The 22,488-nt window shown below is 44.9% G+C and overlaps 1 protein-coding gene and 1 non-coding gene across 2 annotated transcripts; both read left to right on the top strand.

Moving 5' to 3' along the window:
* The first annotated feature begins 1,634 nt into the window (after nucleotides 1-1,634).
* Nucleotides 1,635-20,806, top strand: KPNA4 (karyopherin subunit alpha 4). Its single transcript, XM_058030948.1, has 17 exons — nucleotides 1,635-1,763; nucleotides 8,188-8,232; nucleotides 8,878-8,967; nucleotides 9,055-9,084; nucleotides 9,165-9,217; nucleotides 9,949-10,044; nucleotides 10,143-10,228; nucleotides 11,924-12,010; nucleotides 13,273-13,442; nucleotides 13,527-13,571; nucleotides 15,238-15,369; nucleotides 15,555-15,683; nucleotides 17,114-17,218; nucleotides 18,029-18,100; nucleotides 18,695-18,857; nucleotides 19,608-19,702; nucleotides 20,639-20,806. Exons 1-17 carry the CDS (start codon nucleotides 1,695-1,697, stop codon nucleotides 20,735-20,737), a joined length of 1,566 nt encoding a protein of 521 aa, XP_057886931.1. The 5' UTR covers nucleotides 1,635-1,694; the 3' UTR covers nucleotides 20,738-20,806.
* On the top strand, nucleotides 16,123-16,374 carry LOC131087870 (small Cajal body-specific RNA 7). Its single transcript, XR_009115008.1, has one exon. It is a non-coding gene; the product is annotated as a small Cajal body-specific RNA 7 (non-coding RNA).
* Nucleotides 20,807-22,488: the final 1,682 nt, after the last annotated feature.

Genomic DNA, 22,488 nt, shown 5'->3' with positions numbered 1-22,488 from the left:
AATCCGCATCACATTTTAAAAAGTAAATAGCTGTATTTAGAAAATGTCATTTTTGTCCATCCAGACTAGGATGTGAAAGGGCTGCTGTCCCACACCAGGTTTGGAGAAAATGCTTTACACACTGTGAGACAAGCCATGCCTGTATGAAATACCACCAGCGCTAATTAGCCCTGACTAATTTACCTTCCTCATATTGCTGTGACATCGCTGCTACGTTTATGCAGCAGATGGGGCTGCGGTGACTCAGCCTCTGCCACTTTTGGGGTTTTTTTGGAGAACTATCTAGAGCCAAGCCTCATTCTCTGGGAAACGTCCAGAGATAAAACACACATAGTCTGAAAAATTATTGTGTTTTCCCCAGGAGCTAAACCAAGTTCTCTTTCCTCAGTCTCTGAGGGACTTGGTGACTTCATTTTCACGCTTGAGAAAAGCATCTCCTATCACAACTTTGACTTTTCTCAGCAAGTATCATGGAAAATTATAACAAGCTCTATCAACAATAAAGATGTCACAGAGTTAATTTCCAATCATTAAAAATGAGTAGAGGCTACATGCAGGATCAGGCCAGTATGTGTATATTTATTTGTTTGTTTGTTTATTTATATGCATACCCTAGAGAATTATTTTAGTAATGGCACAAAAGCATTATTTTCCATGTAAAATTTCAGAAGTAGGAACAAAATTACTGTCCCCTCTGCTCTGCAAGTGTATCTCTCTATTGCTTTCAATACTGTTTATCTTATTTCATTAAAAATTTAAAGTTTCTGTAGCAGCTTTTTTTTTTTTGCTAAAATTCTGGAAGACTGGAAGGAAGGGGGATTACTCTTAGTGAATGCAAAGTGTAGGGAGGGAAAAGATTTACGTGTAATTTTCGGCTCCATGATGCAAACAAATGCAAAGTGTAACGAGGGGAAGGATTAAACTTAATTTTTGACTCCATGATAGGGGCAAATGCAAACTTTATTGAGGGGAAGGATTTAACTATTAACTTCGGGCTCTGTGAGGGGACTGCATGTAAGGTGTAGTGGGGAGAGCGATTCAGGGGTCAACTTTCGGCTCCGTGAGGGGAGTGAACGCCAAGTGTAGCGACCGGAAGGATTAAACTGTTAACTGTCGGCTCCACGAGGGGAGCGAAGGGAAAGCGCAGTTGGGGGAAGGATTAAAATATTAACTTTGGTTCCTTCCCGGCAGCAGCGCAGGCGCGGGGAGCGCCCGTGCCGCCGCCCCTCCCCTCAGCCCCTCAGCGCCCAAGATGGCGGCGGCGCTGAGGCGGCCCCTCCTTCCCTCCCCGCGCCCGCGCTGCGTCACCGCTCCCGCCCTCTCCCTCCCCGCCGCCATTGGCCGCGGGGCGCGCGGGGCGCAGCCAATGGGCGGCGGCGCCCAGAGCGAGGCTGGCCCCGCTCCCCCCTCCCAGCCTCGCTCGCCCCGTCCCTTCCCCCGCTCGGCGGCACCGGCGCGTTCGGGCCGCCGGGACCGGCCCGGGCCCGCTCCGAACCGCCCGCTCCGGGCCCCGCTCCCGCCCGCCGCACCGCGCCCGGCCCCGCTCCGGGCCCCCACACCCGGCCCCGCAGCGGCGCCCCCTCGCCCCGGCCCTTCCCGGCTCGCCGAGGCCGAGAGCGGGCCCGCCGGGCCCCCGGCGCGCTCGGGCCCGGGCGGAGGCGGAGGGGCCGCGCTCCTCCCTGGCCGCCCCCGCCATGGCCGACAACGAGAAGCTGGACAACCAGCGCCTCAAGAACTTCAAGAACAAAGGCCGCGACCTGGAGGTGAGCGCGGCGGGGCCCGGCCCGCCCTGAGCCGCGGGGAGGCGGGAGCGGCGCTGCCGGGCGGGGAGGGAGGGCAGGCCGGGCCGGAGGGAGGAAGGAGCCGCCGAGGCCGCGCTGCGGGCCGGGCGCGGCCGGGCCCGGGGGCGGCCGGCGAGGGGCAGCGGCCGGGCCTGGGGCTTCCCGGCCGGGAGCAGCCGCCGGGCCCGCCCGGGTCGCTCCGGGGCTCCTCGGGCCCCGCCGCGGCCGCGGCCCCTCCCGGGTGGCGGCGCCCGCCGGGGCTCGGCCCGGCCCTGGGCCAGCGGCCCCGGTGCGGCGTGGGCTCGCCGGAATCGCTGCAGGAACGATCTCTGCGAGCGGCCCCGAAAAGCCTGAGTCAGGATTAGGGCCCGGTTGGGTGTTCTGCTGCGCGTCTCCAGGATACCTCATGAAATAAATAACGCCCTAACTTTCATAGCAAGATTATTAATTTTTTTTATAAACACTTTTTCTCTCTTTTTTTTTTTAATTTTTTTCATATTTCTGTTTTCTGCTCAGATAGTTGAGAAGCTGTTCTGGCTCGTAGCACAGAGCCCCTGAACTTTTTGGTGGCTCAATTTGAGCTGTGAAGGTGCTTCCTAAACACAGCAGGATACATAATTAACTTGAGGTTTCCTCGGGAAATGGTCAAATTTTAAAACTAGGTATCAATCCTCACCTTTAAACACTCAGCCAGGAGTGCTCTTTGGAGCTTAAAATTGTCTGTTCAGGGTTTTGGACAAGAATTTTGCTGTTCTCATGGCTGCTTTTTACTGGCCTCAAAGTGTTCCTTGTGTTTTCCATAATATTCCAGTCTTATATTTGAAGGCATTACAATGTTTCAAAAGTAAAAACTCCTTTATCTTCCCTGTATTAATTTAAACATCAGCCAAGTTTCCCAGGAGTCTGTAACACCTGGCTTTTTAACCTGTCCAGGTAGATTGATAAAACAGTTTATTACTCAGGTATGTCCAAACTTTTGGCAAAAATATTGGGAGTGGGAGTAATTAATTACTGTGTTTGCTGGCAGGGTTGTGAGGTAACCCCTTGCCTTAGATACTAATTAATTTTTATATCAATTTTGTTACCACTGAATAGGCAGTTGTAGGAAGGCATCTTTAGGACTGCACGCAGTGAAAAATGGGATTTCTGAGTAGACACAGGCTGGAATTCAGGGGTTTTGGTGCAGCATTTTAGGGGAAAAGGCTGAAGCAGGGAAGGTTCAAGATGGACACGCAGGTAACACCACGTGGGAGTGTGTCAGAAGCTCTTCAATCATTTTTTTTATTTGCTGCAGCATTGAAATGCCTTTCTCCACAGCCCAAACCCACTGCTGGGCCGTGTTAAATTTTAGAGAGTGACATTTATCCAGCAAATCCTGGAGCACATGCCTGCTCCCTAAAATAACCACGGTGCAGGGCTATTTTTCATACAATAGCTCAGGCTCCTGGCTGTCCCTGCTGCTCAGGAACTGCTTACACATCACCCTGCCCATCAGGCTGCCCAGGCAGCCCCCAAAATCCACCTTGCAGGGCTGCTTGGGCTCAAATTGTGTATTTATTTGGCAGAGGAAGCCAGCATTTGATCTTTATCTCCTTCACTCCTCCCCCTTTTTATCTGCGCCGAAATTCTCGTTGGCCCTGGGTTGTTTTTACAAAGCCGTCGTTTTTTCAAAGTTTTCCATGACAGTTTACCCCTAGAGAAATGAGAAATCACCCTGATTTTGGGGAGTGCCAAATGGAGAGATTTCTAGAGGTTGTGAGAGGTTGCCACGCTGTGAATTGCAAACTTCCTAAAAATGTTATCTGTTAATTCCATGTGCTCACATCAGCCCATTGACAGTTCCAGTTCCTGTCACGCTGTCCTTGCCTTCCAGGTTTTACATATCCACAGGAAGTTCTTGTATTTCTGACCAAAATCAGGGATTTTCCTACATTTTATCCCCTAAAGTACCAAACATTTATTCACCTTTTTGGATATTTAATTTCTTTCCCCCAACATGCTTCTAAAAACACAATTTCTGGCCTGGAAAAAAGAGGGGGGGGGAAAAAGAAAACAACTCCCAACACAAGCACCTGTTTTCCATAAGATATTTGACAAAATTCTTTCATGTGCTGAAATCTTGGGCAAACATTTCCTGCAGGGGCACGTTGTGAATCATTGCTGCCATGTGTTTGGGGTGACAGATTGCTGTGACACTGGGAACTGAGGGATTTGTGGGAATTGAGGGATTCTCTGGGAGCAGCAATCCCCAGGAAATCCTTGTCCTGCCCAAAGGAACACACGGTGTAGTAAAGTTTGTAACAGAGGCAGAGCATCATTTGGAGCTGAGGCATCTCCCAGGGGAATTGAGGATTTCTGGTCAGGGCTTGCTGCATTTTTGTAGGGTCTTCAAGATTTTACAGCTGTGGGGGGAAAATAGAATTGATCCAGCACAAAGAGGACCCTCACAAACTGCAGAAGTGGCCACGGTTTTTAACCTCCAAGCCCAGAGCCTGACTGGAATTAGGGCTTATCTGGACTCTGATATTAAATTATGCAAATACTGATCCATTAGGGAGCAGGGGAAGGTGACTTTTTTCATCTTCAGTGAGGAACAGGTTTTGCTTGGGGTTTTTTTTCCCCTTGGATGAGAAGGGTTGAGCTGGTTTTTACTGGTTGTTGTGGGGATGGCTGTGCTGACACCCATCCAGCCTTTGTTTTTAATGGTGATACCACAGATCTTGGAATTAAATACCAGAGCCCAGATAAATCCAAATTGATCATTGTGGCTGTGCTAGAGTTTTATGGACAAATTTAAAAATAATGCCTTTTTAGCCCTGCATTTAGGGGTCTTGATTTGGGAGGGTTTGCAGAGTTTTGGGGTGTTTCATTTGCTTCGTTTTCTTTCACCTGCTGATTGAACATTTCACTTTCTCTGGGTGTTTGTTGCCTGCTGCAGCGTTGCAATCTGACTGACATTTAGAGGGGTTTTTTTAAAATGAAATAAAAAATATTTCCTGCATTTTATTTCTGTGGAAATCTTGGAGGAATCTGCTGAATCCTTCCTGCCCTGCCTCACCTGTGTTGCTGGGCAGGAGATGAAGGATTGCTTGGACACAGGAGAGATGTTAAAAAGAGATTTCTGCTCTGCAGTTGGGAGATGCATGAAGGGAAATGATGATGATAATTCTGTGATGCAGAGCACTTCAAAACTAATTTTGGAGCAGCCATTGCATCAAGATGCCTGAAGATCAGTAATGTCAGGATTTTAAGAGTTGCCAATGTCGTTCACTGGACTTCAAAAATCCCAATATTTTTTGAGAACACCAAGGAAGCTCCAGGGGAGTGAGGGAAAGGTGGTGGTGGGAGATATTTTGAATATTGCAGGTGCTTTGAAGCTTTTCAACCCTTTCTGTATCCCACACAAAATAGTCTGCTTGGGATTAAATATGGAAGAACTGAAGGAGAGCAGGAATTTCACTCAGTGGGATAAAAATAGGCTCCTTTAAGCTGACTTGGAGTTCTGTGGTGAAGCTCATCCATCTTGTCACTTCCAAATGATACTGAGATATTTGTTTGAGGCATTTTCCCTGCCATGCACAGCTTCTCCAGGAAGAATGGGCCTGGTGGCACATGGAATGTCATATTGATTTTTATTTTTTTTTCTGGGGCTCAGACTCCCGTTTGCATTGTGAAGCTGCTGAGATGTCACCTCTGGGGGTATCTTGGCTTGGCTTTATGATCCCAGAGCATTTTTATCAGTGGTCTCTGGAGCAGATTTCATTGCTGCACTTTGAATTGAGATAGGATTTGTCTAGGAGGGGGCTAATGGATGGAGGAGGGCCTGAATCACTGGCTGTAACTGAGGAAAAACAGTCTGGTTTCAGCTCTCTGTTCCCTGTGGGGTGTGTTTTGTTTTTATTTGGAGTCCCAGACCACACTGGTGCTGGTTGCAACTTCCTGGGAAGGAAGGAAGGAAGGATGGCACAAGCAGCTCATTTTTTATTTACAATAACTGTTGACTTTGCAGTTCCCCAGCAGAAACAATGTGCCCTTGGAAACCATTCCCTGGGCTGAGAGCAGCAGCCAAAGTTCTACAGTTACTCCTGTGCTGGAAGTGTGGAAATCGAGTGGAACATTTTATAACAGCAAAAAACCCAGGCCAGGCAGGAGGGAGCACAGGCTGGGGTCCTGATCCCTTCAGGGAGGGGATCCCATTGCAGGGTCCCCATTCCTGGATCCCATTGCAGGGTCCCCATTGCAGGGTCCCCATTCCTGGTTCCCATTGCAGGGTCCCCATTCCTGGATCCCACTCCAGGGTTCCCACTCCAGGGTCCCCATTCCTGGTTCCCATTCCAGGGTTCCCATTCCTGGTCCCCATTCCAGGGTCCCCATTCCAGGGTCCCCATTCCAGGTCCCCATTCCTGGTCCCCATTCCTGGTCCCCATTCCAGGGTTCCCATTCCAGGGTCCCCATTCCAGGTCCCCATTCCAGGTCCCCATTCCTGGTCCCCATTCCTGGTTCCCATTCCAGGGTCCCCATTCCAGGGTCCCCATTCCAGGGTCTCCATTCCAGGGTCCCCATTCCTGGTTCCCTTTCCAGGGTCCCCATTCCAGGTCCCCATCCCAGGTGTGTTAGGAAGAGCTGTTGCATCCCAGCTCCTTGAAAGCCCCCAGAATGTCCCAGGATGCTGCAGGCATCACTACCAGGAGATTTTAATGATAAGCTGAAGGGCTCAGTCATGACTAATGGTCAGAAATAGCCCTTATGATAAGTCTGAAGCTAAATATAATTGAAAAAAGGAGGATGGAGGGGTGGCCATGGCAGGGTGACAGAAATAGATCGGATCATTTGATTTTTGATGTACAAATGACAAGCAGGATCCAGAGCCTGGGAGAGCCACGTGAATTCCTCACAGAGTGGGCCATGTTCTCAGCTGGAGCCCTTGCCAGGCCTCTCTGAGCTGGCTGTGGAGCCCTTTCTGGTCACAGTGCTTTCCTGTGGTGTGGGAGCTGGTTCAGAGAGCTCAGATCTCCCCCAGAGCAGAGGAATTGCTCCCCACCATGGTGCCAGGACACCCCCATCCCTCATCTCTGCTCTGAGCTGCTCCCCAAGAGCTGCACAAACCCAGCTGGGCTCTGCTGGGCATTTTCCTTTCTCCAGACTCTCCCATCTCCAGCTGGGCTGGTGGCACTGGGGAACCCCGTGGCACAGCTGATCTCAGTTCCCATTTGTTCCTCTTCCTCCTCCTCAGAGGATGAGCAGTGCCAGGCTGGCCTGTGACTGTTCTCTCACACTCTGTGTGCACACAGAGTGATTCTGGTGCAGCCAGCCTTTGGGAAATTGTGCTTCAGGCTGACTCCCCTGCTGGCTTCTCTTTCATGTGAAGGCTTTTGTGATCCCAAGGGTGCAGGCAGGAATCCAGCAAGGGAGAGCATCCTTCTTGTCCCAGCAGAGGATCCTCCAAAGTCTGCTCACCTGCAGACAGGAATTTTTACTTAAAGACTTTTCTAAGTGTTACAGCCTTTTCTAAATGACACATCTGAGGATTTTTTATTGCAATATTTGTTCTGGTCCCACTCAATTCTCTCTGTGTCACCACCAGCAGCAGTGTCACCCCTGGGGTCTGGGAAGAGCCACTCCTCTCCCAGGCAGCTTTTGGGTGGGAATGTTGATTTTGCTGGTCCTTTGGGAAGGTGTTAAAGCCCTGTGAGATCATCAGGGGTGTGGTACAATTCTGCAATCTGATTATCAGAGCCTTTCCTCCCATTATTTTATCTTGGATGTGCCAGATCTGTGGAGTTTGGAGAAATTCCCCAGAGCATTTGGGAGCCTGGAGTACCTGAGGCAGGTCCTCATTCACTGTAGAGTTCAAAGTGTTCAAATAAAATCACTCCAGACTGATTTATTTCTGTTTTCACTGCAGCAGCACAAGCAGCAATAAACCAATTTGTGTATATTTACAATTGTTGTTTTACCCTGAGCACTGTCAATGGCAGCTGTAGAGAAAATGACAAAAATACTGCTCTTAGAATGTCAAAGGTTCTCATTTATAAATGATGGCTCTGGAACTCAGCTTTGCTTGCAACTCTCTTAATTTGAGCTTCTTTATAAAGTTATTTTACTGCTAGATTGCCATGGTCCTTTTAATGCTTTTGGTGCTGTTTTGTGCACAACTCCTTTCCATTTTGCCCTTTGAAAAATGTGGTTTTATTCCTAATTCCTTTTTTCCTCAACATGAAGACTTAGGAGAATGTTTTAGTATGAAATTACAGAAATATTGTAGTTATTTCCATTTCCTGTAGGATCTCTACTTTTATAATTTATATGAAAATTAAACCCTGTGTTGAACTGGAATACTTGTACAAGAACATTTTTAATTGATCTAAATTCAGATTATAATTATTTTTATCTTTATGCTTTCCAGACTATGAGAAGACAAAGAAATGAAGTTGTCGTGGAGTTGAGAAAGGTGAGATGACCCAGAGTTTTTATTCTTTTATTTTATAAAATTTTTCTCACCAAGTGGGATTTGACTTTGTTGTTACTCTGATAAAATGTGAGAGTTTTCACTAAAGACTCAAAAGTTCTGGAGTTCTGGGAGTTCCACAACTTTTGTCCTGCAAACCAGGAGTTTATTTATAACCTAATTAAGGGACTCCTTGCACTTCTAGAGGTTTTTAAAGATTTGGTTTTTCCTTTGAAAATCAGCTGTTGCTGCTCATCTGCAGGCAGAAAATAATTTCCTTACAATTAAGTGTGGAAGAGTGTGAAGCCAAAACTGGAATTGTTGGGAAAAAGGAATCACAACTGGAATTATTTTTCTTCTGAGCTGAACAGGAAACCTCTGGGAATTGCTGTGTCCTGATAGAAATTATGACAAATAACAAACACAATGGAATGTTGATGGACCTGTGCACATCAGACTTCCAGCACAAGTTGGGTGCAGGATTTTTTTAGGAAGAATTCCCAAAATGTGCTTCTCTGGGCAGACCTTTCCAACTGTTTTTGGAAAATTTGAGTGTCAGTGCTGGGGTATTAATGGTTGTTTGAAACAGAACACCCCACACCCCCTAAATCCAAGTTTTAAAGGTATTCAATCATTTTTCTCTTTAAGAACAAAAGAGATGAGCATCTCCTAAAGAGGAGGAATGTTCCCCACGAAGATATCTGTGAGGATTCTGATATTGATGGGGACTTCAGAGTGGTAAGAATTAACTTGCAATAATTTCTTCTTTTTGCATCCTTAAAAGGCATTTGGAATTTCTAACTGCTTCTTGTCTCTGTTTTCTAGCAAAACACTTCTTTGGAGGCAATAGTACAGGTAAAAACTATGACATTGTTTGAATATTCTTCATGGCATGATGAACAGATGTGTGAAAAATGTATTTTCTCTTATTTTAGAATGCTTCAAGTGACAACCAGGGTATTCAGTTAAGTGCTGTGCAGGCAGCAAGGTAAGAATACACTTTACTCAAATATCCTGATTTTATTTTGTTGTGCTCTCAATGTCAGAAAATGTGGTTTAGCTTAACTGAAATTGTATTAATGAAGTGATTTTTAAAAGGAAAATAGAACTTTAAAGAAATCAGAATACACAGACCTTTTAAGTACTGTGGATTTTATTTACATGTAAATACCTGGATTTATTTTGGTGCAAGCTTGATGAGTAAAATACACTCATCAAAATAAAGGACTGTCAAATCTTTGGCTTTAAGTGCAGGCAGAGCTGAGTGTCTCCTTTTGTAGGAGTTGGAGCAGAATAACTCTTATCTTTTATTTTCCTGGCTGGTGATAAACTTCCAAAGGGGAGAAAGCATGGAATGAAATGGCCAATGGATGCAATGCCTTTGCTTTTCCAGTGGCTCAATAATTTCACTTTGGGGGGTTATTTTCAATTAAAGAGGAGGGAACAAATCCTGTGGGTCTGTGGGAGGAGGAGGGAAACCCTTGGGAAGGAATTCCCAGCCCAGCAGGAGCAGTTTGGTTGTTGGAGATGCCAAACATTGGAATTTCCCAAACTCCATCTCCATTGGAGATTCCCAAACTCAGCCACAGGGAGCCTTTCCTGACCTGCTCCAGTGGCAGCACTGATCCCTTTTTGAGGGGAAAGTTGGATTAAACAACTCCCTGCTCCTTTCCAGGCAGGATCTGTCAGTAATTTGGATTTTTGTCCATTTTCCTGCAGGAAGCTGCTGTCCAGTGACCGCAACCCACCCATCGACGACCTCATAAAATCAGGAATATTACCTATCCTAGTGCACTGTCTTGAAAGAGATGACAAGTGAGTGCTGCCAGAACTCAAAATATTCACCAGCTCCTGCTGTCCAGCTGCTGTGCCAGCTCTGAGTGCTGACACCTGTGCTTGTTCTCTGTCTGCAGTCCTTCCTTACAGTTTGAAGCTGCGTGGGCCCTGACAAACATTGCCTCTGGAACCTCGGAGCAAACCCAGGCTGTAGTTCAATCCAGTGAGTGCTGAGGGGGAGCTGCTGCCATCCACAGCTGGGGTTTGGCTGGGGTTTGGCTGGGATCAGGCTGGGATCAGGCTGGGATCAGGTTGTCAGTGCCCTGAAGGAGCTGTGCCAGCTCTTCACCTCACACACCTGCTTTTGCCTTCATTTCCTCAGGGTTTAAACCCACTTGGGTTTCCTAATGGTGAGCAACAGCTGGAAACTCAAAATATCTTAATCTTAAATACCAACTCTAGAAGCAGAGTTGGTACCTGCTGGCCTCCAGTTTTCAAACTTGAAAAAAGAAAATCACCAAAAAAACCTGGAATAAACCAAACAACCCCTCTGAAAAGCTCCCTGTTGTGAAGAGGGAAGAATATTCACAGATCAGAGGTTGCCTGAACTCTTCCAAAATTAAGTTGAATTACAAAACCTGTCCTTCCTATTTTGGAGCATCTGAAACCTGAGAAGGAATTGTAGTTGGAGTCTGAGCTACCAGGCAAAGCAAACTTTGTTCTGGACTCCACACACATCCTGAAGCAGAGCTTCTGTTGCTAAATCAGAGCTAAGTGAGCAGGAGTTTTAATTGAATGAACAAACCAGAGCTTCTTGAAGAATCAAAGATACAGTGAAATGAGTTCTTACTAAAATTTAAGGAAAAAATACACAAAAAATTATGTTGGCTGCAAGATCAATTGCTTCTATTTTTGCCAACTTGGTTAAGAGTCTGTGAATTTCAATATAATTTGATTTTCACTCTTACAGGATGTAACTTGGTAATACTTTTATCTTTTTCTCCATCCTCTTCCTTTCCCAGTTGCAACCTGAGTTTTCTTTGGGAAATCTAATTAATAAATAATCTATCCCACCCCTGACCTAGAACACTTTAGATCTAATTTATCAGTGGATTGAGCACTTTTTCAGTGATTTCTGTAGGTCTGTATTGCACCCTGTTAGTCAGTTTAATAGCTGTGACATACAAAATTATGATTTATTTCAATTTATAAGATTTTTCTGTAATTTTTCCATAAGAGTCTATTAATCTGCTTGCTGGAGATGTTTTTTTCTTCTTGCATGCAGACACTGGAAATACCTTCATTTGCAGGAAATAACAATCCTGCTGATTAGTTGTTTCTCTAGTAAACACATGATTTACATGAAGAAAAAAATCTAAAAATTCCAAATTTCTCTTGAAATTTATGAAATAAATGGGTTCCTTACAGACTGGGCTGTTATGTAAGCAAGCACCTCAGTGCTGGGGGAGAATAAAACCGAATTAATTATGTAAATGTGGATTTCTTTCCTTCCCTCTTCCCACATTCCCTCTCCTTAATTCCCACTCCATTCCTGCTTATTCTCCAGTTGCTTCATTGGGGTTTGGTCTCTGTTGTTCCTTTGCACTTGGGGCTGCTGCATAACTTAGCAGAGAATCTCTGAATTCAATAAATGGAGCTAAATTTGGATCCTACAAGCTTCAGTAAACTTGAGACTTGCAAACCAATTAAATGTCAGGGGTTTCATATTCTCAGGTGCAGCCTCTGTGAGGATGTGCAGCAAAGGAAGAACCATTGCAGTGTTTCATTTTAGCATCACCTGGGAAATCAGTGAGGCTTTGACCAGTTCTGAACAGGAAAATAAAGTCTCATGGGAGAGTTTTTGCTTTTTAGAGATGCATTTTGAACCATTTCCCTGGGTTGTTTTTGTACCTTTCAGATGCTGTGCCGCTTTTCCTGAGACTGCTGCATTCACCTCATCAAAATGTTTGTGAGCAAGCAGTGTGGGCTTTAGGGAATATCATAGGTGGGTCTTCCTCCTGCCACCTCCACCCTCTGGGGCTATTTATTTATTTATTTATATTATTATTATTTGTTATTTGTTGTTATTATTTGTTGTTATTATTCCTGCCACCGTCAACTTCTGGGGGTGTTTATTATCATCATTATTATTATTATTACTCCTGCTACCAACAACTTCTGGGATGTTTTATTGATTATTGTTACTCCTGCCACCACCACCCTCTGGGGATGTTTTATTATTATTATTATTATTATTATTATTATTACTACTACTACTACTACTACTCTTGCCATCATTAACTTCTGGGGGTCGTTTTTATTGTTTGGAAATTTTGTCAAGGAATTTTCAGGAATATTTTGGGCTCTCACAGTTCTTGGTGGTCTGGTGTTTCTGCCACCCCTTTCCCAGCACCATAAATCTGTAAATGCTGGGATGTTTCCTGGTAAAATCTGTAAATGCTGGGATGTTTTCTAGTAAAATCTCTAAATGATGGGATGGATGGTTTTTGTTAAAATTTGTAGGTGATAGAATGTTTTCTGGTAAAATCTCTAAATGATGGGATGAATGTTTTCTGATAAAATCTGTACATTTTAACAGAATAGAAATCTGTAAACAGTGGGATAGATGTTTGCTGGTAAAATCTCTAAGCAGTGGGATGTTTTCTTTTAAAATCTGTAAATGCTGGGATGCTTTCTGCTAAAATCTCTAAATTTGAACAGAATAGAAATCTGTAAACAATGGGATAATGTTTGCTGTTAAAATATGTAAGCAATGGGATGTTTTCTGTTAAAATCTGTTCATGCTGGGATGCTTTCTGCTAAAATCTCTAAATTTTAACAACAGAAATCTGTAAACAATGGGATAGATATTTGCTGATAAAACCTGTAAATGCTGGGATACTTTCTGGTAAAATCTCTAAATTTTAATGGAATAGAAATCTGTAAGCAGTGGGATGATGTTTGCTGTTAAAATCTGTAAATGCTGGAATGTTTTCTGGTAAAATCTCTAAATTTTAATAGAATAGAAGTCTGTAAACAGTGGGGTGTAAATGATGTAAACAGTCTATAAATGCTGGGATGTTTTCTAGTAAAATCTGTAAATTTTAACAGAACAGAAATCTGTAAATATGATGGGATGGATGATGGGAAAAATCTGTAAATGCTGGGATGTTTTCTGATAAAATCTGTATACAATGGGGTATTTTCTGATAAAATCAGTGAGTGCTGGGATGTTTTGTGTTCCAACCCCCTGCTTGTGCCCCGCAGGTGATGGACCCCAGTGTAGAGATTATGTCATTAGCCTTGGAGTCGTGAAGCCCCTGCTGTCCTTCATCAGCCCCTCCATCCCCATCACCTTCCTCAGGAACGTCACCTGGGTGATGGTGAACCTGTGCCGCCACAAGGACCCCCCTCCACCCATGGAGACCATCCAGGAGGTGCTGCAGGGGGGCTGCAGGGCTGGGTGGGCTTTGGGGCTTTGCTGGCCCCACAATAACCCTCAGGTGTTTGTTCCCCCCCAGATCCTGCCAGCGCTCTGTGTTCTCATCCACCACACCGATGTAAATGTGAGTGACCCCCTACAGCCACTGCAGCTTCTGCTCTGGCTTCTGAGCTGAAATGTTAAATAAAATTAAAATTATGATGGTCCCTTTGATTAGGACAAGCTGCTGTGGATGTCTATTAACTGCTTCTGTTAAAATGCTGATGTTATTTTTAAACAGTGATGTTTTTTTTCCCTAGTGTTTCTGTCTTTGCAAGTGTTAATTTGCATGTACTTTCCCTGCCCTTATGACTGAAACTGCTTTCTATTTTTATTCCTGTGAGCATTCATTCACAGGGAAATGCAGAAGTTTTTTTGCCTGGCACTTTAATTTGTAATGAAAATCAGTGTGAATGACATAAAAACCAGTGTCTGCTGCACATGTCAAATGTCAGGGTTAACTGTGACTTCTGAGGTGTTAAATATGAAATTGTTCTTTAAAAGTAAAGTAAATGAGTAAAACTTCATTGAAATTATGGAATGAGTCAGCTTTTTGTCTGAACATAAATCAGAATTTAAGATTATTCTTTGCTTCCAGAAGAAATTGTAGCTGAGTTAATGGCAACAGTGCTCTGCAAAAAAAAGTCTGTAATAACTTTGCTATTCCTATAGTAATTATGTAATTTAATTTCTTGTCTCTGAGGAGGTGAAATTAAGTTTATTAGAATTTTGGAAATTCCTCTATTGGTGAGCCAGTTAAGAGCTGCCAGCTGAAACAACACTCACTGAATATTTTTAACAGCTGTCAGTTGAAATATTCACATTTCCTGCTGCTTAAACTGGCTTTTCTGCATGTGCATGCACACAGATATTAATTCAGATTAATTGTCAGTGTATAAATGTCCATGATTTGGATCAGTGTGTGTGATATCAATTCAGATTAATTCAGTGTATAAATGCCCATGATTTGGATCAGTGTGTGTGCTATTAATTCAGATTAATTCAGTGTATAAATGCCCATGATTTGGATCAGTGTGTGTGATATCAATTCAGATTAATTGTCAGTGTATAAATGCCCATGATTTGGATCAGTGTGTGTGATACTAATTCAGATTAATTCAGTGTATAAATGCCCATGATTTGGATCAGTGTGTGTGATATTAATTCAGATTAATTCAGTGTATAAATGTCCATGATTTGGATCAGTGTGTGTGATATCAATTCAGATTAATTATCAGTGTATAAATGTCCATGATTTGGATCAGTGTGTGTGATATCAATTCAGATTAATTATCAGTGTATAAATGCCCATGATTTGGATCAGTGTGTGTGATACTAATTCAGGTTAATTCAGTGTATAAATGTCCGTGATTTGGATCAGTGTGTGTGATACTAATTCAGATTAATTCAGTGTATAAATGCCCATGATCTGGATCAGTGTGTGTGTGATATCAATTCAGATTAATTCAGTGTATAAATGCCCATGATTTGGATCAGTGTGTGTGATACTAATTCAGGTTAATTCAGTGTCTAAATGTCCATGATTTTGATCAGTGTGTGTGATACTAATTCAGATTAATTCAGTGTATAAATGCCCATGATCTGGATCAGTGTGTGTGTGATACTAATTCAGATTAATTCAGTGTATAAATGCCCATGATTTGGATCAGTGTGTGTGATATCAATTCAGGTTAATTATCAGTGGATAAATGCCCATGATTTGGATCAGTGTGTGCTGTTGTCTCTGTCAGATATTGGTAGACACAGTCTGGGCCCTCTCCTATCTCACGGATGCTGGCAACGAGCAGATCCAGATGGTGATAGACTCTGGCATTGTCCCTCACCTGGTTCCTCTCCTCAGCCACCAGGAAGTCAAAGTCCAGGTGAGTTTGGCTCACACAGAGCAGGTGACCCCAAAATGTGCTGCTGCACAAAATCCTTCCTTTCTGTAACTCACATTTAGAATGTGAGAATAAATATTATTTTCCTGTGTGCTGCAGCATTTGCATAAAACCTTTACATTTGCTGAAGAGCTTGTTTTGAGAGGAAATGTTTGGTTGTGTTTCAGACTGCTGCCCTGAGGGCTGTGGGGAACATCGTCACTGGCACCGACGAGCAGACACAGGTGGTTCTCAACTGTGAAGCTCTCTCACATTTCCCAGCACTTCTGACACATCCCAAAGAAAAAATTAATAAGGTGAGCAACACCAGGGACTTTACCTGATGGAGAACTTTTATATTTGCCTGAGCTGGGGCTCCACTTTGTGTAGTGTCATAAAGATGAATAATCACCTCCTTCCACCAGTTCGTGGCAAATTTCAGCAAATACTGATTTGTTTTCTGGAAATGAATATCCATAGGGAAGGAATTGAATGAATATCCATAGGGAAGGAATTGAATGAATATCCATAGGGAAGGAATTGAATGAATATCCATAGGGAAGGAATTGAATGAATATTCACAGGGAAGGAATTGAATGAATATCCCTAGGGAAGGAATTGAATGAATATCCACAGGGAAGGACAGGAATGTCAGTGTTTGTAGGAAATCAAAGCTTGCCATCACCAGCCTGGCTGTTGACTTGTGTAGGAGTTGTCAGTACATGAAATGTCACCCTGCTGGGTGTCCCTGACTCTGAGAGGTGATGACACAGAGACAGTGGGCTGTGTGTGCATGGGGTGTGTGTGCATGGGGTGTGTGTGCTGTGTGGGGCTCTCCTGGGGGCACTGATGGCAGTGCTGAGCCAGGAGTGCATCTGAGGCGTGTTGGGCACCTCAGGGGCCCCTCTGCAACACTGCCTGTGATTAAAGCCCCAAAAAAGCCCACCAGGAGAGCCCAGGCAGCCCAGATGTCTCCAGGGTCACCAGTGATCTTGTGCTCTGATCTCAGAGAGTCAGGGGTGCACACTGCTGAAGCCTCTTTTGAAATTCTCAGCTAAAAAGTTCTCATTCAGGGAGGCTGAGAAGGGAATTGAATGGTGGAGGATTGCTAGGAAGGGGGAAATCTATCAGCTGGGGGATTTTAAATGGTTGGTACTTTGAATATACTTAAAATTGTATTTAAAACTGTTACTTGTTGATTAAAGTTTGGATTCCCACTCTGAGAGGGAGGTGAGGGAGGGGCTGCTGGGGAACAGATCTGTTCTTTGCCTGGCAGGAGAGTCCTGGCCTGGTGGACACAATGAGCATAAAGAGTTATAAACTGCAGAGTATTGTTAAAAATCAGGTGTTGAATTGATAGTGCTGCATTTTCCTGAAGCTAAGGAGAGCCATTGGGAAGGAGGTAAAGAACTGTCATGTCTGGAGGAAGGATTCTGTCAGGAATCCTGAAACCTGCTCATTGGCAGTGCTGGAAGCAATCAGAAGTGCTCATTTGGCATTTTCTGTCTCCAAATAATTTCTCCTTTTAATTTGAAGTATTTGGTTGAAGCTGGTAACAGTGAAAGGCTGAGGAGTCTGGTGGAGCCTCCTGAGGTGAGATTGTGCCTCTGGTTTGTCTCAGCAAGATTTCAGCCCTGCACAGTCAAGCTGAGGGAGTGCTTGCTTGTGTTCAGGGCTGGCCAGTTGCAGTGCACATAAATGATGTGCAATCTTTCTGTGAGTTAATTGCTGGTGTTTTATTTTGCAGGAAGCAGTGTGGTTCCTATCCAACATCACTGCAGGAAACCAGCAGCAAGTTCAGGCAGTAATAGATGCAAACCTTGTTCCAATGATAATCCATCTTCTAGATAAGGTCAGATCCCAAGCATTGGTGCTGGGCTTCAAATCCTGCTTGCCTTTCCAGCTCTTGGTGTCTTTTAAAAAGTGATTTCCCAAAGCACTCTGTGCTGCCAAGGGTCTGCTGTGGCAGAAGGAGGGAACAGCAGAAGCATGTGGGAATTCTTTAGGGGAGAAGACAAATAACCCAGAGCTGGTCACAGATAGCTCTGTTAACTGCCAACTTATTGATCTGTGAGGAAAGGTTGGAGACTTTTCCATGTCACCCCAGCCCTGAGGTGCTGCAGCAGCCCCAGCTGCAGCCTGCAGGGCTTTATCAGAGCTGCCGTGGGCTCAGCTGGCCCTGCAGATGTGGCAGCTGCTGATAAGGGCTGGCAGAGTGCAGGGCTGCAGCTCCTGCTTGCCTTGCTGTAAACAACCTAACCCTCCCTTTCCTTGTCCCTTTCCTTGTCCCTTTCCTTGTCCCTTTCCTTGTCCCTTTCCTTGTCCCTTTCCTTGTCCCTTTCCTTGTCCCTTTCCTTGTCCCTTTCCTTGTCCCTTTCCTTGTCCCTTTCCTTGTCCCTTTCCTTGTCCCTTTCCTTGTCCCTTTCCTTGTCCCTTTCCTTGTCCCTTTCCTTGTCCCTTTCCTTGTCCCTTTCCTTGCCCACCCTGGCTGTAGGGAGGGATGGACACACACAGACTCAGACAGGACAGGATTTATTTGTTACCTCACACTGAGCTGCTACAGTGACTCCTTGCACTGGGGACTGTAACAAATGCAGATTTGTGGGAATCCTGCCTGACACGGACCCTGGGATGACTGTTCTGTCTCTGCTTGTGCTTGCAGGGGGATTTTGGGACTCAGAAAGAAGCTGCTTGGGCAATAAGCAACTTAACAATCAGTGGGAGAAAAGACCAGGTGAGTGCAGCTTTGGGGCAGCATTTCCTGCCTTGGGAGGTGCTGGGGTTGGGGGTGTCTCTGTTCCTTCTCTGTTCAGTGCTTTCCCTTCTCCCCATGGGATTTAGGAGTGACCTCCCCTTGTGTTGGGGTGACCTGAGGTCAGGAGCATCCCTGGGGTTTGTTGGAAGCTCTTTTGGGATGAGTGATTTCAGTCAGGCTCTGATGGGATTCTGGAGCATTCCACATTTCTTTTTTACCTTTTTCCCCACCCCACAAGGATGTGATCATTAAAAGGGCAGTAACCCCTGAGTAGGGGATACACAAGTCCCTTGTAAGCCCAGAGTCAGAGATTTGTGGTAGGGTTGGAGTGGTGCTGTCACTCTTTAGAGGTGAAGTTGAAACTCCTTATCTGACACTGACAAATTCACAGTGTTTGCTCCTGGGGTGCTGTAAATCTCCAATCTATTTGTAGTTTAATACCCAAAGTTCCCCAGAAGGGGTTCCTGGGGTGGCCACTGCAGGAGCTCTGGGCTGGGTGGGTGCCATTGACAATCTGGGTTTGCCTGTGCTGCTGCCATGTTCCTGCTGTAACTCTTGCCTTTCCCCCCTCAGGTGGCTTACTTGATTCAACAAAATGTAATTCCTCCCTTTTGCAATTTGCTGACAGTAAAAGATGCACAAGTTGTGCAGGTGGTTCTGGATGGACTAAGTAATATATTAAAAATGGCTGAAGAGGAAGCAGAAACCATAGCCAACCTTATAGAAGAGTGTGGAGGTAGGAGGAGCAGGGGTTTCATAACTTCTCCAGGGATTGCTGCTTTGGCATCCTGCTGGTGCTGGGTTTATTGTTGGCACAGATATTTTAAGCAAACCTGTTTAAAGTACCTTTCTCATGCCTGTCAGGTGAATATCCACAGCTTCTCCTAAGTGCATGATCAAATAAAATGTGGAGGAGCAGGGTAATGGCAGTCAAGTTCATGAGGTGCTAATTTTGTAACAGGCTGCATACCAGACAAATTAGTCTAATTAACAGAAAGTAAATTAGTCAATGTGGGGGTGATGTGCTTACCTTAATCATGCAAAAGTCATGTCCAGGTGAACTTAGAACAAATAATTCTACATACAGTGGTTGTGAAAATGTAGTAACTTTAATTTCCTCATGGTTTTGAGACTTTCTCCATATTCTTTGTGGTTTAATTGACTGAAACTTTTCAGGGATGAAAGAACAGTGATATTAAATTTGGGTACAGGTGAAAAACTGTGGGATTTGTTAACATGGAGTAGAATAATCCTTAAAATACCAAATCTGTGTACTGAACTTGTGTTAATATGTATAAAATATATATAAATAGGCCAGGTGGGTTCAACAGCATTGTATTCATAACCAGATCATTCATAACTCATAATTCATTGTATTCATAACAGATCATTCATAACTGTATTCCCAATGTATTTTTTAATTTCTTTGTTGGAAGTTGTCTGCCCTGAACTTGCTGTTCTGAGATCTCTTGTGTGTTGGTTGCAGGCCTGGAGAAAATTGAACAGCTACAAAACCATGAAAATGAAGACATCTACAAACTGGCTTATGAGATCATTGACCAGTTCTTCTCCTCAGATGATGTGAGTGTGCAGCTCCTGCAGTGTGCTCGTGGTTTGCAGTTACAGATGTGCTGCAGGGAAGGGCAGCAGCCCCAGGGAGAATGTGAGCCCTGGTGTGCCCCCTGCACCTCCTGCCATTGCTGCTGAGGCAGCCAAAGCAGATCTGGTGCCTCATGTAAGGCTCATCTGCAGGGATTAAAGCCCAGGCTGTGAATAGTCCCTGAGCTCCCAGGCTGACCCTGCCCTGTTGATGAGCTCCCTGCTGGCTCCAGGCCTGAGGCTGCTGCTCCAGAAACAGAGTTGGGATATTTGGGTAATTCTAGAGGTGGGATGTGCTGATCAGGAGCTTTGTTCTGTTTCAGACATGAACATAAATCAAAGGCAGGGCTGGTTTTGTGCATTTCCATCAGGAAGTTCAGTGCAGAGGGAAGGGCAGCCCTGCAGTCTGGGTGTGCAGGGAGGGTTTCCTGCTGCCCTGATCCCTGCACACATGGTCAGGCTCAGCTGCATTCTTGGCTGTTTGCACTTGGAAGGTTTTTTGTGCTGCATTTCACTTGGATGTGAGCAGTGAGATCCAAGTCTTGTTTAGCAACTCAACTTTGGCATTTACAGCTGGACTTGGAATTTAATCCCGTGTCAGTTTGGGCTTAGGGCTTCCTTGGTTTACTGGTGCTGGTCTTCTCCTAAGGACTGAGATTGTTTCAGAGACTGCCAGAAGGTTTTCCAGGGGAGAAAAGTGTGTCAGCAGGAGGGTTTGGGGTGCCATGTAGCACTCCCTGACCAATACAAACTAAACATTTGGGTTTAAATCACTACATTTTGGTACTCTGACTAAACCAGGGGAGGGATGGCCGGGCTGGGTGCAGGGAGGTGAGGAGAGAGCTGCTTCTGGGATTGTCCAGCTCCTGTGTGGGGCTCTGTTGTGTCCCTGCTCACGGTGTCCCCATTGCGTTCCAGATTGATGAAGATCCAAGCCTTGTTCCAGAAGCGATCCAAGGCGGAACATTTGGTTTCAATTCATCTGCCAATGTACCAGCAGAAGGGTTCCAGTTTTAGAGTGGTATTTTGGAAGTTTAGGTACAATGCAGCACTGAATAAAAAAAAAAAAAAGGTTTGATCCATCAATCTTGGCTCATGGGATCCGCTGCTGCATTAAATCGGGAAAGTAAATGTGAAGATTTCATTTGGAATCACAGAAAAGCCCAAATGAAGTCAAGATGGCGAGTGGGTGCGAGTGAGAATGAGTGGCAAAATGTAATGACAAACTTCACACTGAATGCTTCTTTAGATTGTTCAAAGAAAAGGGCTCCAGGTCCCAGCTCTGCAGTGCCTGAGGAGGAGCACGGCCCTCCCGAGCCGGGGGCCGCAGGACTCTCATCATCAGCCTCGTCAGCATCAGCGCCGTGGCAGGGCAGGGAGGGCAGGCCTTGCTCTGCAGCCGTGTGAGTGATGGCAGCAGTGAGTGCAGTGCATGCAGTGCAGGGCATGCAGTGGGTGTCTGCAGCTCTGGTGCAGTGCAGTGGGTGTCTGCAGCTCTGCTGCAGTGCAGTGGGTGTCTGCAGCTCTGCTGCAGTGCAGTGGGTGTCTGCAGCTCTGGTGCAGTGCAGTGGGTGTCTGCAGCTCTGGTGCAGTGCAGTGAGTGTCTGCAGCTCTGGTGCAGTGCAGTGGGTGTCTGCAGCTCTGGTGCAGTGCAGTGGGTGCCTGCAGCTCTGCTGCAGTGCAGTGGGTGTCTGCAGCTCTGGTGCAGTGCAGTGGGTGTCTGCAGCTCTGGTGCAGTGCAGTGGGTGTCTGCAGCTCTGGTGCAGTGCAGTGGGTGTCTGCAGCTCTGGTGCAGTGCAGTGGGTGTCTGCAGCTCTGGTGCAGTGCAGTGGGTGTCTGCAGCTCTGCCCCTGCAGGGCAGCGAGCGAGAGGGGCGTGCCTGTGTTTGTCTGTGAGCGTGGTGCGAGCTTGAGTCGCCTCCAGGGGCTGAGAAACCTAAAATCATCCAATGAGTTCACAAGTGTTGACTTACACTGGACACACCAAGACCGGTTTAGCAGCAGACTCTGGTTTACTCCTGCAGCCTGTGTTTTCTTTTTTTTTTTTTTTTTTGTTTTATTTTAATTTTTTTCCCCTCTTCTTTTTTTTTTTTTTTTTTCTTTCAGTTCTTTTCAATTTCTTTTTCCTGTTACGGCTTCTTAGTTGTTTGTAAAGTCAGAATTTCAGGAAGGCTTCCCTGTGCATTTGCACCAGATGAATGTTTGATGTTATGAAAAGCTTTTCCATATCATCAAAACTAATTTGTAGATTTTTGCATGGAAAAAAACAAACAAAAAAAAAATCATCCATTTCCCTTCAAACTAGACTGTGTTGCAGTACACAAGTTGCCATAATAGTAGAAAGCAGTAAAAAAGTGGTAATAAAACCTCATCCTTTTCATTTTCAAAGATAACACGAGACCTTTGCATGTGGTAATCTCCAGCATAGTTCATTTTTAGATTTCGTTGAGTCCTGTAACCAAAATGTTTCTGTTGTGGTAGGATACCGTGCTGTGTTTCAATGTTACTTGTTTTCAAACTTTGTTTTCTATGAAAATGATATGGAAACGTCTAAAAATGAAATTTGGTGCATATGTACTGCTGAATAAAGAGCGAAAAAAAGAGGTGTGAATAGATGTACAAATCAAGTCATGGTTTGAACACCTTTAATATGCCTAATCCAATTGTTTTAGACTCTTTTTATCCTAGATGTAGGCAGCCATGAACAATCTATTTTGAGCCACTTTAGAGAGGAAAAAAAAAAAAAACTTTGTATTTTTAAGACTTGCA

Source organism: Melospiza georgiana, chromosome 10 (assembly GCF_028018845.1).
Source record: "Melospiza georgiana isolate bMelGeo1 chromosome 10, bMelGeo1.pri, whole genome shotgun sequence".
Taxonomy (NCBI): domain Eukaryota; kingdom Metazoa; phylum Chordata; class Aves; order Passeriformes; family Passerellidae; genus Melospiza; species Melospiza georgiana.
This window is presented reverse-complemented; position numbering and strand designations above follow the sequence as displayed.

Excerpts from the sequence above, each read along its gene's own strand:
- KPNA4 (XM_058030948.1), top strand. The coding sequence starts at position 1,695 with ATGGCCGACAACGAGAAGCTGGACAACCAGCGCCTCAAGAACTTCAAG. Across the intron at positions 8,968-9,054 it reads TTGATGGGGACTTCAGAGTG|CAAAACACTTCTTTGGAGGC; the intron begins GTAAGAATTAAC and ends TCTGTTTTCTAG. Across the intron at positions 17,219-18,028 it reads TAATCCATCTTCTAGATAAG|GGGGATTTTGGGACTCAGAA; the intron begins GTCAGATCCCAA and ends TTGTGCTTGCAG.